Source organism: Aquarana catesbeiana, linkage group LG08 (assembly GCF_042186555.1).
Source record: "Aquarana catesbeiana isolate 2022-GZ linkage group LG08, ASM4218655v1, whole genome shotgun sequence".
NCBI classification, from domain to species: Eukaryota; Metazoa; Chordata; class Amphibia; order Anura; family Ranidae; genus Aquarana; species Aquarana catesbeiana.
In genome coordinates, this window is record NC_133331.1 from 10,695,626 (window position 1) to 10,715,144 (window position 19,519).

At 42.3% G+C, this 19,519-nt stretch overlaps 1 protein-coding gene across 4 annotated transcripts in view; it reads right to left on the bottom strand.

Annotated features, from left to right (window-relative positions):
* Nucleotides 1-19,519, bottom strand: part of LOC141105580 (prominin-1-A-like) — a 211,711-nt gene that overhangs the window by 65,388 nt on the left and 126,804 nt on the right. For all 4 annotated transcript variants that reach the window (XM_073595502.1, XM_073595500.1, XM_073595499.1 and 1 more), the window contains exons 5-8: nt 16,209-16,329; nt 9,415-9,478; nt 5,640-5,729; nt 3,464-3,657 (exon numbers count right to left, since the gene is read on the bottom strand). In XM_073595502.1, coding sequence (XP_073451603.1) covers nt 3,464-3,657; nt 5,640-5,729; nt 9,415-9,478; nt 16,209-16,329 — 469 coding nt within the window. The remainder of the gene's footprint in view (nt 1-3,463; nt 3,658-5,639; nt 5,730-9,414; nt 9,479-16,208; nt 16,330-19,519) is intronic.

The following is a 19,519-nucleotide window of genomic DNA, read 5'->3' on the forward strand; positions in this document are numbered from 1 at the left end:
GGATTTCCCCAACGGGAACAGAGTCCTCATTGATGGGACCTATGAAATGAGGAGAGCATTGAGATGTTCAAGTTCTGCTGTATAAGGCTTCATATACACTAGCAGTTTCTAAACTTGAGTTTAGGAGCTTTTAGCATTTTTTTTACCAAAGTTCCTAAACTCCACTTCATAAAACCCTATGTGTCAATGTACACTTATGCCCCGTACACATGATCGGACTTTCCGACAACAAATATTGGATGTGAGCTTGTTGTCGGAAAGTCCGACCGTGTGTAGGCTCCATAGAACATTTGCTGTCGGACTTTCCTCCAACAAATGTTTGAGAGCAGGATCTCAAATTTTCTGACAACAAAACTTGTTGTCGGAAATTTCAATCGTGTGTACACAAGTCCGACGCACAAAAGTCCACGCATGCTCGGAATCAATCAGAAGAGCCGCACTGGCTATAGTACTTAATTTTTCTCGTCGTATGTCTTGTACGTCACCGCGTTCTTGACGTTTGGAATTTCCGACAACATTTGTGTGACGGTGTGTATGCAAGACAAGTTTAAGCCAACATCCTTCGGAAAAAAAATCCACGGTTTTGTCGGAAAGTCCGATCGTCTCTACGGGGCATTAGGCTTTTAGCTCTTGTATACAATGGATGGCATGAAAAGAAGCCATTCATTGTTTACAACTGTCATATGATCTGCTGTGATTGGTCACAGTAGTCACATGGTACTGGCAGTGGGCCAGTACACTGATCAGCCATCCACTGTGTCCGGTGAAGACAGAGGGTGACTATTTGCGCCGTAGCGCGGTTCGTTCTCGTGAGGACGTCATATGACGTCCTCCCAGAACAATAGATATGTTTTTGATATGATATGTTTTTTTATTGTGAATAAAATACAGGTTTATGAGATTTGAAAATGATTGCATTCTGTTTTTATGTAGATCCAAAGAAATAAGACTCGCATATAAGTCAATTTACAAAGCTAACTAAAATAATATACTTATACAAAAAGTGACAGTTATCTTCCGTTACTACAAGGCTGAAAAGTGACAGTTATTTTAAGCTACTACAAGGCTGAAAAAGTGACAGCTATTTTCTGCTACTACAAGGCTGAAAAGTGACAGTTATTTTCTGCTACTACAATGATGAAATTGACAGTTATTTTCACTACTACAAGGCTGAAAAGTGACAGTTATTTTCTGCTACTGCAAGGCTGAAAAGTGACAGTTATTTTCCGTTACTTGAAGGCTAAAAAAATATCTGTCACTTTTGAAAACAAGTATACTTATCTTAGTGTGTTAGCTTTGTGCATTGAGCCTCTTATATGCAAATCCTATTTGTAAGCGAATAACTACTTCTGCTACTTGAAGGCTAAAAAAATAAGTCAATTTACAAAGCTAACTAAAATAGTATACTTATACAAAAAGTGACAGTTATTTTCAGTTACTACAAGGCTGAAAAAGTGACCTCTATTTTCTGCTACTACAAGGCTGAAAAGTGACAGTTATTTTCACTACTACAAGGCTGAAAAGTGACAGTTATTTTCTGCTACTGCAAGGCTGAAAAGTGACAGTTATTTTCCGCTACTTGAAGGCTAAAAAGTGACAGTTATTTTCACTACTACAAGGCTGAAAAGCGACAGTTATTTTCTGCTACTACAAGGCTGAAAAGTGACAGTTATTTTCCGCTACTTGAAGGCTAAAAAAAAAACTGTCACTTTTGAAAACAAGTATACTTATCCTTAGTGTGTTAGCTTTGTGCATTGAGCCTCTTATATGCAAATCCTATTTGTAAGCGAATAACTACTTCTGCTACTTGAAGGCTAAAAAAATAAGTCAATTTACAAAGCTAACTAAAATAGTATACTTATACAAAAAGTGACAGTTATTTTCAGTTACTACAAGGCTGAAAAAGTGACCTCTATTTTCTGCTACTACAAGGCTGAAAAGTGACAGTTATTTTCACTACTACAAGGCTGAAAAGTGACAGTTATTTTCTGCTACTGCAAGGCTGAAAAGTGACAGTTATTTTCCGCTACTTGAAGGCTAAAAAGTGACAGTTATTTTCACTACTACAAGGCTGAAAAGCGACAGTTATTTTCTGCTACTACAAGGCTGAAAAGTGACAGTTATTTTCCGCTACTTGAAGGCTAAAAAAAAAACTGTCACTTTTGAAAACAAGTATACTTATCCTTAGTGTGTTAGCTTTGTGCATTGAGCCTCTTATATGCAAATCCTATTTGTAAGGGAATAACTACTTCTGCTACTTAAAGGCTAAAAAAATAAGTCAATTTACAAAGCTAACTAAAATAGTATACTTATACAAAAAGTGACAGTTATTTTCAGTTACTACAAGGCTGAAAAGTGATAGTTATTCTAAGCTACTACAAGGCTGAAAAAGTGACATCTATTTTCTGCTACTACAAGGCTGAAAAAGTGACAGTTATTTTCAGCTACTACAAGGCTGAAAAGTGACAGTTATTTTCTGCTACTACAATGATAAAATTGACAATTATTTTTACTACTACAAGGCTGAAAATCGACAGTTATTTTGACTACTACAAGGCTGAAAAGTGACAGTTATTTTCTGCTACTGCAAGGCTGAAAAGTGACAGTTATTTTCCGCTACTTGAAGGCTAAAAAGTGACAGTTATTTTCACTACTACAAGGCTGAAAAGCGACAGTTATATTCACAACTACAAGGCTGAAAAGTGACATTTATTTTCTGCTACTACAAGGCTAAAAAGTGACAGTTATTTTCACTACTACAAGGCTGAAAAGCGACAGTTATATTCACAACTACAAGGCTGAAAAGTGACATTTATTTTCTGCTACTACAAGGCTGAAAAGTGACAGTTATTTTCCGCTACTTGAAGGCTAAAAAAAATACCTGTCACTTTTGAAAACAAGTATACTTATCTTAGTGTGTTAGCTTTGTGCATTGAGCCTCTTATATGCAAATCCTATTTGTAAGGGACTAACTATAGATATAAAAATATAGTTAGTTTAGTTAGTTAGTTTATCATTGAAGAACCTGCATACCCAAACCAGCCGATCCACAAAGACTTGTCATCAAAGACAGAGAACTAGGTTGCTGTTATTGGCCTCCTTCAGAAAATGCCAACTGCCTGGCTGTCATTATGCCTCTTGCCTTTATAGAGTTGTTTCTGTGTAATTGACCCACAAAGTGTATGCAGGTGAAGGTTTCACTGGCTGCATACTTGTTCTAGGTCATAAAGCATTGATACCATCGGGTGAGCATAGGACGGCACTCTGAGACAGAGGTCAGTAATGGCAGCTGACAGTTCTCATAGTTCTCCAATGATGGCTTTCCTTTACGGGGGAGATCCCCACAAGTGAGCGCCCAACTCTATTGTATTTGTTGCTGTTAGAGGAATTTCCCGTTTCTGAAAGTCGACTTTAAGCCATAAAATATATGAAAACATTAAAAGATTGAAGAGTAAAATGTTACCGAGCTGAAGTTGGCATCGATGGCCAGGTTGCTGGGTGATGGGAGACTGGTACAGCCACCGGCACAATTATTAATGGTATTAGTAATATCAGATTGCACAGTGGAGAGGCTCTGCACGAGTTGGTTCTGCTGATCATGCACGATGTTGAAGGTGTCGTTCACTTTCACCAAGGCCTGGGCCGTGTTATTCAGATCTATGGGAAAAATATTCGGTAACGGTAAACAGTGTCATCTTTGTAGCCAATCAGAGCATTGCATTACATTTGTGATAGTCATCCCAGCGGTGCCTGGTGCTACAACAAGCCTTATACGGGTCTTTTTACCGCATTTACATTTATGGCAATGAGGTGGCTAGGAAAGGGGGGGAGGGGGTCACTTCAGCTCCATCTTAGGAGTCTATTTATAAGAAGAAAAAAAAAATGCTGTGAATAGGTCTCAGCATCCGGACAGCCGTCGCTAATAATTCCCGTAATGCATCTAATATGCTTATTTCTTATGGTCTTTAGAGCCATCTGTTGGACATAGCTGGTATTTTCCTGATTGAGGAATTTCAGGGAAATACCTCCTATGACCACTAGATGGAGCGGAGAAATATAGGAAATAATTCAACTCTGCAACAAAGCTACAATGTTGCAGTCTGATCGCAGGCCGCAGCAGACTGATGACATCATCCTAGGATCACTGGACTGAAGATCCGGGTAATTATTGGTGGGTGTTAGAAACTTTATTTTATTGACAAACCTATACAAATTATAAAAGAATTTGGGGGCCAATACTGTACTTCTTCGGTGACTGTAGTTGGGCTTTGAAGATAACCATTAACCTACGGGTGATAATAGTACTCTAACCCAACCAGAACTGGTAGTACCTCGTCATGCGGTACCGTCTAGTCTACAGAGGGTGTAATGGGAAGGACGTATCCCCGCAGACTTGTATGTAGATTGCTTTCCCATCATGTCCCTTATAGAGGATAGGCTGCCCATACATAGCACTGGGTGACCCTGAGAGTAGAGGAGCACCTACCGGCCTGGTGTGGACTGCTAGTCCTGGACCAGGTTACCTGGTGATCCAATGTAAATACAACAAGGGGGGGGGGGTGGTTAGGATTTCAGTGTTTAAATGTAAAACTCAAGTATAATCCTGCTCTCCTTTATCCGGCTATTCCACCTTTATCCTCTGCCTAGCGGATATTTCAATGTTGCGTCTACTAACCTCAACACCCATTGAGGTAACCTGTATGGCACCAAAAGCTATACTACTACTACTAATGCTACTACTACTACTACTACTACTACTACCGCTACTACTACTACTACTACTGCTACTACTATTACTGCCACTACTACTACTACTGCCACTACTACTACTACTGCTGCTGCTACTACTACCACTACTACTACTACTACTACTACTGCCACTGCTACTACTACCGCCACTGCTACTACTACTAATGCTGCTGCTACTACAACTGCTACTACCACTACTGCTACCACTACCACTACTACTACTGCTACTGCTACCACTACTACTACTACTACACTACTATTACTTCTCCTGCCACTACTGCTATTACTACTACTGCTACTACTACTGGTACTGCCACTACTACTGCCACTGCTACAACTACTACTGCCACTGCTACTAACTATATTAATATAGCAGTAACAATGCTAATAATAATAATAATAATATCAATGTTAATAATAATAATAAGACCAGTATTAACAATATAATGAAACCTATAATAATAAAAAAAAAATAATAATATTATAACAATAACAAATACAAATAATAATTATAACAACAACAACAACTATTATTATTGTTTTTAAGAATAATTATAATAACTATATTATGAATGCCTATAATAATAGCAGTAATAATAATACCAATAATAATAATAATAATAAAATAAATACTACTACTACTATAATACAATAATAAACTACTACTACTACTACTAATTATAAAAATAATAATATTAATGCACATAATAATAACAGTAATATTAAAATAATCATACCTACAATAATACTAATAAAAAACATTTTATAACAATAAAATACTACTACAACTACTGCTACTATTACTAATAATATTAATACCAATAATAATAATAAAAATAATAACCAATATATTAATAATAGCTATAATAATAGGACACCAGAGCGCTTACCGTTTACCATATCCTGAACAGTGGTCAGGGTTGAATTGGCTTTTTGCTCTATGGCATTTTTTATCATTCCGCCAAGATTTGGACCGATATCTGCAGAAAAAACACATAGAAACCTTCAAACTAAAAATTTACTGGGAAAAAAAAAACAGGTAGAATTAAAGCAGACTTTTATTATTTCGGTCAAATGTCATGTTTTGCGTCAAGCAGGAAATGGGCATTTTTTTGCCAATAGAGGGAAGGATTGCCAGGAAAGAAAATACATTTGTAATGGCTACCCCCCCCCCCCAAAAAAAAACCCAGATAGCTGAAAGATTTTTACAGACATATCAATAAATAAGTAAATAAATAAATAGCACAATAAAAAATAGCAACTAAAAATAAATAACTTTGAATAAAAATAAATACATAAATAAAAGGGGGGCACTATTCTGAGCAGTGTTCTTCATAAGTAAAACTATGATGTATTAAATAAAATGTACAGTGGTTTTGTACATTTTTTTAATTTATTCTCATTATAATATTCTTATATATTAATGTTAAATAATATTAATCAATATTCATATGCAATATATCTTATTTATGTGGCTGAGGGGAAAAAAACTATTTATTTTTACAATAATATATATATATATATATATATATATATATATATATATATATATATATACACACACACATTATATGCATATGTATGTATAGTATTCATACCCCTTGAAATTTTGCAAATTTTGTCATATTACAACCAAAAATGTAAATGTATTTTATTGGGATTTTTTGTGATAGACCAACACAAAGTGGCACATAATTGTGAAGTGGAAGGAAAATGATTTTGTAACAAATAAATATGTGAAAAGTGTGGGGGGGTATTTGTATGGCGCCCCCCGGAGTCAATACTTTGTAGAACCTCCTTTCTCTGCAATTACAGCTGCAAGTCTTTTTGGGGATGCCTCTACCAGCTTTGCACATCTAGAGAGGACATTTTTGCCCATTCTTCTTCTTTGTAAAATATCTCAAGCTCTGTCAGATTGGATGGAGAGCGTCTGTGAACAGCGATTTTCAAGTCTTGTCACAGATTCTCAATGGGATTTAGGTCTGGACTGTGACTGGGCCATTCTAACACATGAATATGCTTTGATGTAAACCATTCCATTGTAGCTCTGGCTGTATGTTTCGGGTCGTTGTCCTGCTGGAAGGTGAACCTCCGCCCCAGTCTCAAGTCTTTTGTAGACTCTAACAGGTTTTCTTCTAAGATTGCCCTGTATTTGGCTCCATCCATCTTCCCATCAACTCTGATCAGCTTCGCGTCCCTGGTGAAGAAAAGCATCCCCACAACATGATGCTGCCACCACCATGTTTCACGGTGGGGATGGTGTGTTCAGGGTGATGTGCAGTGTTCGTTTTCCTCCACACATACCATTTTGATTTTAAGGCCTCATGCACACGAGACGCCAGTGCAAACTCTGCTGAACACAAGTTTTTAAAAGCTGAAACCGGCGTTTAGAAACACCCGTTTTGCCGCGTTTGCATGCCGCATTTAGCTGCGTTTGCATCTAGAAGCGTCTGCAGAGCAGAAAATTACATTTTGCGACCCAACTTTGGGGCCCCATATCTCGGGGTCACTTGGTGCTAGAAACCCCAAATTTTGTGTGCTAACACAGTGAAACTAGCACTACAAAATATCCAAATGTGGGGTTCCTAGCTCTAAGTGGCCCCAAGATAGGGGGCCCCAAATTTGGGTCGCAAAATGTCAAGCACTTTTCTGCAGCAGAGAATGACATTTTGTGACCCGACTTTGGGGCCCCATATCTCAGGGCCACTTAGTGCTAGGAACCCTAAATTGGGATATGTTATAGTGTTAGTCCAACTGTATTAGCTCACCAAATTTGGGGTTTATAGTTTCAAGTGGCCCCGAGATATGGGGCCCCAAATTCGGGTCACAAAATGTCAAGCACTTTTCTGCAGCAGAGAATGACATTTTGTGACCCGACTTTGGGGCCCCATATCTCAGGGCCACTTAGTGCTAGGAACCCTAAATTGGGATATGTTATAGTGTTAGTCCAACTGTATTAGCTCACCAAATTTGGGGTTTATAGTTTCAAGTGGCCCCGAGATATGGGGCCCCAAATTCGGGTCACAAAATGTCAAGCACTTTTCTGCAGCAGAGAATGACATTTTACAACCCGACTTTGTGGCCCCATATCTCAGGGCCACTTTGTGCTAGGAACCCCAAATTTGAATATGTTATAGTGTTAGTCCAACTGTGTCACCAAATTTGGGGTTTCTAGCACCAAGTGGCCCCGAGATATGTGGCCCCAAATTCGGGTTGTAAAAAACACTTATAAACGCAAACATGGCTAAACGTGGTACCGGCGTTTAGCCGCGTTTGGCGTCTAAAATGTGGAAAACTTTTGCGTCTGAACCCATTTTTTTGCTTATGGAAAAACAAGGTTAAAGGCAACTTAAACTGCAACATGGACACATAGGATAACATTGAATGGGTTCAGGGTCAGTTGAAAAAAAGTGTCCAACTGCCTCTGAATGTGAGTTTAACAGCGTCTCGTGTGCATGAGGCCTAGGCCAAAAAGTTCAATTTTGGTCTCATCTGACCAGATCACCTTCTTCCACATGTTTGCTGTGTCCTCCACATGGCTTCTCACAAACTACAAACAGGACTTCTTATGACTTTCTTTCACCAATGTCTTTCTTCTTGTCACTCTTCCATAAAGGGCAGATTTGTGGAGAACACGACTGTTGTCCTGTGGACAGATTCTCCCACCTGAGCTGTGGATCTCTGCAGCTCCTCCAGAGTTACCATGGACCTCTTGGCTCTTCTCTGATGAATGTTCTCCTTGCCCGGCCGGTCAGTTTAGGTGGACGGCCATGTCTTGGTAGGTTTGCAGTTGTGTCATACTATTCATTTTCGGATGATGGATTGAACAGAGCTCCGTGAGATGTTCAAAGCTTGGGATATGTTTTTTATAACCTAACCCTGCTTTATACATCTCCCTGTCTGTAGCATGTCTTTGTTGCTGTTGGAAGTCTTTCCTCTCATTTCCTGGTCTGTCCTACACCAGTCACATAAATAGGCATTTTTGTTTCGCGTTTGTACAGGTGTCCTTGCTTGCTTTTCAGGCTTGAGTGATTTTTAAAGCCAATAGAAAGATAGTTGCTAGGCAAGAAAATACACAAAAAAAATCGAGCATTATGCAAGTTTTCACGCATACTTTTTTGAGTAATGAGCTCCAGGTGACATTACGCTCAGGTGTCCCAAGGGAAGGAGATCACTTTAGCGTAAAGGCGAATGACAAAGGCCACACTGATATTAACAGCCCACCACAAAATGCATTCTACACCAACAGCCACCATATTTTGAGGGCCCAAACCCCCCCCTGCCCTTCTTCAGGGCTTGTAAAAAAAATAGTGGGTAGGTGACAAATGGTCATGGACTGCAGTAATGAGAAAAAGGTATGTACACCACCATGTGGGCATCTCAAACAACATAAATTCTTCTCCTCATTACTACAGTCTATCACCGTTTGTCCTCGATCCACCATTTTTTACAAGCCCCAATCAAGGGGGAATTTTTTGTGCGCCAAAATGCGTTGATATTGATGTGGAATGCATTTTATGATGGACTGTTGATGGTGCTCTTATTTCTCTTAGGCAAAAAATAAAAAGTTTTGGTTAGAGTTGGCCTTTTTTAAGATTATTTCTAATTGGCTGGTTACTTTTTTTTGTGAAAAAATCTAAAATTTTAATTATTTGTCAGACTTACTAATAACACTGTTGTTGGCTTGGTTTATAGGTACGCTGCTGGAGTTAGTAATGGCGTCAACATCCTAGGAAGGAAACAAAAGATGCTAAAAAAACAACCAAATAATTGCTTATATAAGTAAAAAAAAAATCATCAGAATAGAATACGATAATCAGCAGGATTTGACACAGTTCCCCATAAACGTTTACCAGCTGATTGGAGAAAAGCCAATGTAGCACCAATATTTAAAAAGGGCCCAAAATACATCCCTGGGAATTACAGACCAGTTAGCCTAACATCAATAGTATGTAAACTCTTGGAGGGGATGATAAGGGACTATATACAAGATTTTAGTAATGAGAACGGTATCATTAGCAGTAATCAGCATGGATTCATGAAGAATCGTTCTTGCCAAACTAATCTATTAACCTTCTATGAGGAGGTGAGTTGCCATCTAGATAAAGGAAGGCCCGTAGACGTGGTGTATCTGGATTTTGCAAAGGCATTTGACACAGTTCCCCATAAACGTTTACTGTACAAAATAAGGTCCGTTGGCATGGACCATAGGGTGAGTACATGGATTGAAAACTGGCTACAAGGGCGAGTTCAGAGGGTGGTGATAAATGGGGAGTACTCGGAATGGTCAGGGGTGGGTAGTGGGGTTCCCCAGGGTTCTGTGCTGGGACCAATCCTATTGAATTTGTTCATGAACGACCTGGAGGATGGGATAAACAGTTCAATCTCTGTATTTGCAGACGATACTAAGCTAAGCAGGGCAATAACTTCTCCGCAGGATGTGGAAATCTTGCTAAAAGATCTGAACAAATGAATGGGGTGGGTGACTACATGGCAAATGAGGTTCAATGTAGAAAAATGTAAAATAATGCATTTGGGTGGCAAAAATCTGAATGCAATCTATAGACTGGGGGGGAGAACCTCTGGGGGAATCTAGGATGGAAAAGGACCTGGGGGTCCTAGTAGATGATAGGCTCAGCAATGGCATGCAATGCCAAGCTGCTGCTAACAAAGCAAACAGAATATTGGCATTAAAAGGGGGATCAACTCCAGAGATAAAACGATAATTCTCCCGCTCTACAAGACTCTGGTCCGGCCGCACCTGGAGTATGCTGTCCAGTTCTGGGCACCAGTCCTCAGGAAGGATGTACTGGAAATGGAGCGAGTACAAAGAAGGGCAACAAAGCTAATAAAGGGTCTGGAGGATCTTAGTTATGAGGAAAGGTTGTGAGCGCTGAACTTATTCTCTCTGGAGAAGAGACGCTTGAGAGGGGATACGATTTCAATATACAAATACCGTACTAGTGACCCCACAATAGGGAGAAAACTTTTTCGCGGAAGGGAGTTTAACAAGACTCGTGGCCACTCATTAAAATTAGAAGAAAAAAGAGGTTTAACCTTAAGAGCGGCAAGGATGTGGAATTCCCTTCCACAGGCGGTGGTCTCAGTGGGGGCCATCGATAGTTTCAAGAAACTATTAGATAAGCACCTGAACGACCGCAACATACAGGGATATACAATGTAATACTGACATATAATCTCACACATAGGTTGGACTTGATGGACTTGTGTCTTTTTTCGACCTCACCTACTATGTAACTATGTATGTCTCCATCTAGAGGTGAAAGGAGAGATTTATCCCGACAGGGTGATACAAGAATAATCTGTCATTAAAGTGTATCTAAATCCAAAAAACAAGAATGTAATATCTTGAAGCTTACCAGTCCTTAGATGTGGTGGCTGCATTCATTTTCTTGTTTTTCAGTTTTTCTCCTCTGTGGGCGGTCTGATGAAAGCGGACCACCTGCCTATTTACACCCGACTGCCATCCAATCCGATCCACCAGACGGAAGGGGAGCGGATCCCCATCCATCTGTTTTTAGCAGGTCAGATTGGATTTGGCGGGTGTAAATGGACACATGTCCTCATGTGGTATATAGATTAGTCCTGTCAATGTAAGAAGGTTCTCCTAATGACAACTCGTTATGTGTATAAAAGACACCTGCCCACAGAATCTCTTTCTTCCAATCAAACCTCACCATCATGGGCAAGACCAAAGAGCTGTCAAAGAGACAAGATTGTAGACCTGCACAAGGCTGGAATGGGCTACAAGACCATCAGCAAGAAGCTTGGTGAGAAGGAGACAACTGTTGAAGTGATTATTCGCAAATGGAAGAAATACAAAGTACCCATCAATCGCCCTCGGTCTGTAGCTCCAGGCAAGATTTCTCCTCATGGGTTAAGAATGATCTTGAGAAAAGTGAGGGATCAGCCCAGAACTACACGGGAGGAGCTTGAGAATGATCTCAAGGCAGTTGGGACCACAGTCACCAAACAAACCATTGGTAACACAATACATCGCCATGGATTGAAATTGGAGCCCCCCTCCTCAAGAAGGCTCATGTACAGGCCCGTCTGAAGTGTGCCAATGAACATCTAAATGATTCAGAGAAGGATTGGGAGAAAGTGCTGTGGTCAGATGAGACCAAAAATAACTTGACTCGCCACGTTTAGAGGAAGAAAAATGCTGACTATGACCCTAAGAACACCACCCCTACAGTCAAGCACGGAGGTGGGAACATGACGCTTTGGGGCTGTTTCTCTGCTAAAGGTACAGTCCGACTTTGCCGCATTGAGGGGCCAATGGACGGGGGCCATGTATTGTAAAATCTTGGATGAGAACCTTCTTCCCTCAGCCAGAACACTGAAGATGGGTCATGGTTGGGTCTTCCAGCATGACAATGGCCCAAAACATAACGCCAAGGCAACAAAGGAGTGGCTCAAGAAGAAGCGCATTAAGGTCATGGAGTGGCCTAGCCAGTCTCCAGACCTTAATCCTATAGAACGTTTATGGAGGGAGCTGAAACTTCGAGTTGCCAAGGAACCTTAAGGATTTAGAGAAGATCTGTAAAGAAGAGTGGACCAAAATCCCTCCTGAGATGTGTTCAAACCTGATCACCACCTACAAGAAACGTCTGACCTCTGTGATTGCCAACAAGGGTTTCTCCACCAACTATTAAGTCATTTTTTCTTGGGGATCAAATACTTATTTTACTCACTGAACTGCAACTCAATTTATAACAGTTTGTATTATGTGTTTTTTCTGGATTTTTGGTTGATATTCTGTCTCTATCATATAAAATACACCTATGGTAAAAATTATAGACCCTTCATTTCTTTGTAAGTGGGGCAAACTTACACAATCTGCAGAGGATCAAATAACTATTCCCCCCCCCCCCCCCCGTATATTGTACATTAACAGAGAAAGTAGATCTACACTTAATGATTAAAATCTCATGATTTTTATTTTTAAATAATTAAAAATTGTATTTTATTATTAATATAAATGCATTATTTTTTAAATATATTTTCAATTTTATAGCATTTTTAATTTGTATATAGATTTTTGTATTTTCTTTTTCTTTCTTTTCTGACATGTTGGTGTTCTTTCTTTCACTTGGATGTTATAGGTTGCACTGAGTGAAAGGAAGACAGACACCGTTTTTGTTTTATCCAGCTGTATTTAGACTGCAAAGCAACAAAATGTGATTATTTTAAAAAGAGGGGGGGGGGGGGTTGATTCTTTTCTATACCCGCCACCGTATTTGTGTTTTAAACAGATCTTGAAGAGGGTTGTGGATCACAATCTCAGCAAGAGCCTACCATCACTGACCTATTCTAGAAGGATCCATACTGGCACATAGATCGGCTATCTCTACTTTTCAGAGTAGATGGCAGAGGGCGCAGTTTACAAAGATTTGTATTTAGTAAATCAGATTTTGGACTGTTGGGTAACACCGACTGATGTTGTTTTACTTTTTTATGATGCCATATCAGAAGATTGCTGGTCTTTTATTATCCCCAATAAATCTTTATGGTACATTCAGATGTGAGCAGGTAAGCGATTCTCTCCCTCGGTAATAATTCAAACACTTTCCTGCAGCTGTAAAGAAATCCAGTTTTACTTTTTAAAACCTGAAGAGTGGAGAGCACCCGGTGCTCTGTGGGAAGGTGACCCTGGGAGGCGGATCACTAGGGGGCAGCGCGCTTTATAACCTACCAAGGCCACATTAAAAAGGTTTGAAGAGTTCAGATGTTCTAGGAGAGGGTGGGGTGGGGTGGGGGGCAGAGAAAATTTGTGCTAGGAGGGAGGGATTTGGGGGGAATATGTTCTAGGAGGAGGGATTTAGGGGAGGGGGGAATTGTGCTAGGAGGGGAGATTTGGGGGGAATTGTGCTAGGAGGGGGCAATTTTGGGGGGAATTTGTGCTAAGAGGGGGGATTTGTGCAAGGTGGGAATTCGTGCTAGGAAGGGGGTATTTGTGCTAGGAGGGGGGGGGGGGGTTTGGGGGATTTGTGCCAGGAGGGGAGATTTGGGGGGAATTTGTGCTAGGAGGGGGGGGGGGGTTTGGGAGGATTCTTGCCAGTGGGGGGGATTTGGGGGGAATTTGTGCTAGGAGGGGAGATTTGGGGGGAATTTGTGCTAGGAGGGGGGGGGGGTTTGGGAGGATTCTTCCCAGTGGGGGGGATTTGGGGGGAATTTGTGCTAGGAGGGGGCGATTTGGGGGGGAATTTGTGCTAGAAGGGGGATTTGTGCTATGAGGGGGGTTTGGGGGGGGGGATTTGTGCGAGGAGGGGGATTTGGGGGGAATTTGTGCTAGGAGAGGGCGATTTGGGGGGAATTTGTGCAAGGAGAAAATTTGTACTAGGGGGGCAGTTGGTGCTAGCAGGGGGCAATTTGGGGGGGGGGGGGAATTTGTGCTAAGAGGGGGGTTTGGGGGGAATTTGTGCTAGGAGGGGGGATTTGGGGGGAATTTGTGCTAGGAGGGGGGATTTGTGCTAGGAGGGGGGGTTGGGGGGATTTGTGCCAGAAGGGGGGATTTGGGGGGATTTTTGCCAGTGGGGGGAATTTGGGGGGAATTTGTGCTAGGAGGGGGTGATATGGGGGGTAATTTGTGTTAGGAGGGGGGATTTGTGCTAGGAGGGGGGATTTGGGGGGAATTTGTGCTAGGAGAGGGTGATTTGGGGGGAATTTGTGCAAGGAGGGAATTTGTACTAGGAGGGGGGAATTTGTGTGGAGTGGTTTTGGGGGAATTTGTGCCAGGAGGGGGGATTGGGGGGGGGAATTTGTGCTAGGAGGGGGGATTTTGGGGGGGGGGATTTGTGCCAGGAGGGGGGATTTGGGGGGAATTTGTGCTAGGAGGGGGGGTTTGGGGGGAATTTGTGCCAGGAGGCGGGATTTGGGGTGAATTTGTGCTAGGAGGGGGGATTTGGGGGGAATTTGTGCTAGGAAGGGGGGTTGGGGGGGAATTTTTGCTAGGAGGGGGGGGGATTTGTGCCAGGAGGGGGGATTTGGGGGGAATTTGTGCTAGGAGGGGGGGTTGGGGGGAATTTGTGCTACAAGGGGGGATTTGGGGGGGGGGGATTTGTGCTAGGAGGGGGGCTGGGGGGGATTTGTGCTAGGAGGGGGATTTGGGGGGGAATTTGTGCTAGGAGGGGGGATTTGGGGGGAATTTGTGCTAGGAGGGGGGGGAATTTGTGCAGGAGGGAATTTGTACTAGGAGAGGGGATTGGGCGGAGGGGGATTGTGCTAGGAGGGGGGATTTGGGGGGAATATTTGTGCAGGAGGGCATTTATACTAGGAGAGGGGATTTGGGGGGGGATTGTGCTAGGAGGGGGGATTTGAAGTGGGGGGGGGAGATGAGTACTAGGAGGGCAAATTTTGGGGGTAGAGGATTTGTGTTAGGAGAGGTGAATTTTTTTTGGGCAGAGACATTTGGGGGATTTCAACAGGGGGGTGGATTTGTACTGGGAGGAGGGGGAATTTATACTTAGAGAGCACGCATGAATATTAGTGATTAGTGTTTTTGTGGGGGGAGTTTTGCTGACACACAATGCTCATACATCTTGGGGGGGGCACAGTTTGGCATGTTCGCCCCGGGCTCTAGATGACCTTGTCCCGTCACTGTGCACAGGCACTCCCGGCACACTCTGCACACACGACTATGAGCAGGTGAAGTTTTTCAGAGTTGCTCCTTGGTGGTAGGTTATGCTAATAGCAAGAATTATAAAGATACATTTCAAAATTTATATATATATATATATATATATATATATATATATATATATATATATATATATATATATATAGATTTGTTTTTATTATTTTTTTTTTACTATTTTGGGTCAGTTTTACTTTGGTAAATAAAAAAAACAAACAAATAAGTTCTCCCCAATTGTATATTATGATCAAATCTGTGCTTGTAAAAAATATTTGGCTTATGTACACTAGACTTGCCAGCATTGTTATTTTTCATGTTTTTTGGACCCTTGTACTATGCTTTCTCCATTTTATTTTCAATAAATACTTTTTAAAATATCTGGAGATTTCTGTTACTATTTACCACCAAATAAAAACCTGAAAAAAAAATTGCAGTATAATTTACCTGGATACACAAAGTAGTTGTAATGATATATACCAGTGATGGTGAACCTTGGCACCCCAGATGTTTTGGAACTACATTTCCCATGATGCTCATGCACTCTGCAGTGTAGTTGAGCATCATGGGAAATGTAGTTTCAAAACATCTGGGGTGCCGAGGTTCACCATCACTGATATATACAGATTTACTAACACATATCAACGTAGCAAAATTGTGTTCAGGTGCTGGGATTTGTTTTCGCCTTCATCATGAACGGGTTAAACGCTGTTGTCTGTTTCTGATGATGACACCGGGGACCATTCCTCTAATATTTCTATTCTTCTGGGCATTCATATTAGATATGCTAACTTGGCCTCACCTGCGGCACGGCATTGACGTAGGTCTTCAGGTTCCCCACAGTGTTATTAAAGGTGGGGAATGCGCCTTTCACTGCTGTGTCTATTTTGCTGTTGCTGTAAAATGCACAAATGTCGCCAGCCCTGCCGGGAGAAAAACGAGATCAGTGAACAGAGGCCGGGAAAAAAATAGAAATTCGTTTTTTTCGGGGAACATGGAAGCAAAGACAGTAACCTTTAACCCTTTTGAAAGCAGACACCGCCCCCCGAAGAATAAAATGGTGGTAGTTATAATTTTTTTAGGTCACATGCGACAAGTTTATCAAGCGCAAATTTTCAGTAGAACATACAGTACATTAAAGTTCATTTTAGGGCAAATATAAAAGATGAGGTTGCGCTGAGTAAACAGGTATCCAACAGGTCAAGCTTTAAAATTGCAAACGCCTGCACGGTGATACCCTATATTTTCCATAGGTGGCGCTACATGCTGTGAGAGAGGAGTACGACCTCCTGAATGCCTGGGGGGGGGGGGGGGGGCAATGCTCTACAACAGGGATATGCAATTAGCGGACCTCCAGCTGTTGCAGAACTACAAGTCCCATGAGGCATAGCAAGACTCTGACAGCCACAAGCATGACACCCAGAGGCAGAGGCATGATGGGACTTGTAGTTTTGCAACAGCTGGAGGTCCACTAATTGCATATCCCTGATCTACAGTACCTCCCTCTGAAATGGGATCCAACGTTGTATTAACCCCAGCCTAAGGCTGCTGCCTCTGTCACCTTCCCATAACCCCCGGGTGACAAGAGGCGTAACTAGAACCTTCAGGGCCCCGGTGCAAGAAACCATGAAGGGCCCCCCCTGACCCCCAGCTGGGGCCCTTCCTTCCGAGCCCGGTGGTGGAAACGCCAAGGCCCAGTCGTAAGTGTGACGTTTGTGACCTTGGTAGTTCCGCCACTGGCGTCTGTTTATTTATTTTTTTTTTTCTACCATTTATTTATTTACAATATTTTAAAAAATATTTTAATAGTGGGGGGGGGGGGGCTTTGGTGAGATATCAGGGGTCTAAGCTGACCTCTGATGTTTCACCTTCGAGACAGAGAAAGGAGATTGAGAACACCTCCGCCTCAGCTGCACAGAATGAATGGACAGGAATAGCTCTGTATAGAGCTGCCCCTTTATTCGCAAAACGGAAGCATAGTAAATACAGTTCACTATGTTTCAGTTATGAATGGACTGAGTCCCTGATCGGTATGGATCACTGACTCTCCATTCAGAAAAGGCTTCATCCTGACAGATACCCTGCAGCAGCCGGCAGGAGAGGGGGAACTGGAGAGCACAAAGGGGGGCAGCAGAAAGAAGCTGCATAGGAGGAGCTGTGGGGGGCGGCAAATAGAGGAGCTGATCTTTCCATTTTTCCCACTTCTCATCTCCCTCCCGCAGGCTTTAAGTAGTTGCAGGAGGAAAAGGGAGAGATCAGTTTCTCTGTATTGGTGTTTCTCAACATTTTACCTGTCAAAGCGCAACATATTTCCTCTTCACTGCCTGTAAAAATGCCTCTGAAAAGTGATCTGAGCCTGCATCGCTTTTCAGAGGAATGGTATTTTCTTGTTGGTATTATGAACCCACCCTAAACAAATCTGTTCTGATCGTAAAGAAAAAAACGGGGTCAGGATTAAAAGTAATGTGTATACATACACACGCATGTAAACACACATGCACATACATTACACACACATCCATATAAATACACACACACATATAAACATACACACATGCACACAAATAAACGCACACACATATAAAACACACACACACCCAAACATGCAGACATCCACATATAAACATACACACACATAAACTCACACACATGCACACACATATAAACACACACATACATACAAACATATATAGATCGCCTTTTTAAAAATCGCAAGCTGCAGCTCTGTACCTTCACTCTCCATGCTGGGTACTGCACTGTAGGGGGAGGCAGAGAGCACACACTGTGCTGGACACGTCTCCCTTGCTTTCACTTTCAGAGTAAACACAGGGTGGCTGAGCTCCTGCACTGCTGATTTACACATTGGCTGAGGATCAGGGAGCTCGGTCCCATATGCAGCCACCACTTGTGGAGGGAGGGGGGGGCACACGGGCCCCCTGCAGCATGGGGCCCAATCGCAATGGTGACTTCTGTGACCCTTATACTTCCGCCCCTGCCCGGGTCAATATGTGAACTCTCCTAGTGAATACAGACCACCCAACGTATGGTGCCCTTTGCCCATAACCCTCAGGTCAATATGTGTGAACACTTCTAGTGAATACAGACCACCCAGAGTTTGATGCCCTCTGCCCATAACTCCCGGTCAATATGTGAACACGTCTAGTGAATACAGACCACCCAACATTTGATGCCATGTGCCTTTAACCCCTGGGTCAATATGTGAACACTCCTAGTGAATACAGACCACCCAACGTAGGGTGCCCTTTGCCCATAACCCTCAGGTCAATATGTGTGAACACTCCCAGTGAATACAGACCCCCCCAATGTATGGTGCCCTTTGCCCATAACCCTCGGGTCAATATATGTGTGTGAACACTCCTAGTGAAAACAGACCACCCAACGTTTGGTGCCCTCTGCCCATAAACCTTGGGTCAATATATGAACACTCCTAGTGAATACAGACCACCCAACGTATGGTGCCCTTTGCCCATAACCCTCGGGTCAATGTGTGAACACTCCTAGTGAATACAGACCACCCAACATTTGATGCCATGTGCCTTTAACCCCTGGGTCAATATGTGAACACTCCTAGTGAATACAGACCACCCAACATAGGGTGTCCTTTGCCCATAACCCGCAGGTCATTATGTGAACTCTCTTAGTGAATACAGACCACCCAACGTGTGGTGCCCTTTGCCCATAACCCTCAGGTCAATATGTGCGAACATTCCTAGTGAATACAGACCCCCCCAACGTATGGTGCCCTTTTCCCATAACCTGCGGGTCAATATGTGCAAACACTCCTAGTGAATACAGACCACCCAACGTATGGTGCCCTTTGCCCATAACCCTCGGGTCAATATATGTGTGTGAACACTCCTAGTGAATACAGACCCCCCCCCCCCCCCAATGTATGGTGCCCTTTGCCCATAACCTGCGGGTCAATATGTGAACAATCCTAGTGAAAACAGACCACGCAATGTTTGGTGCCCTCTGCCCATAAACCCTGGGTCAATATGTGAACACGTCTATTGAATACAGACCACCCAACGTATGGTGCCCTTTGCCCATAACCCTCGGGTCAATATATGTGTGTGAACACTCCTAGTGAAA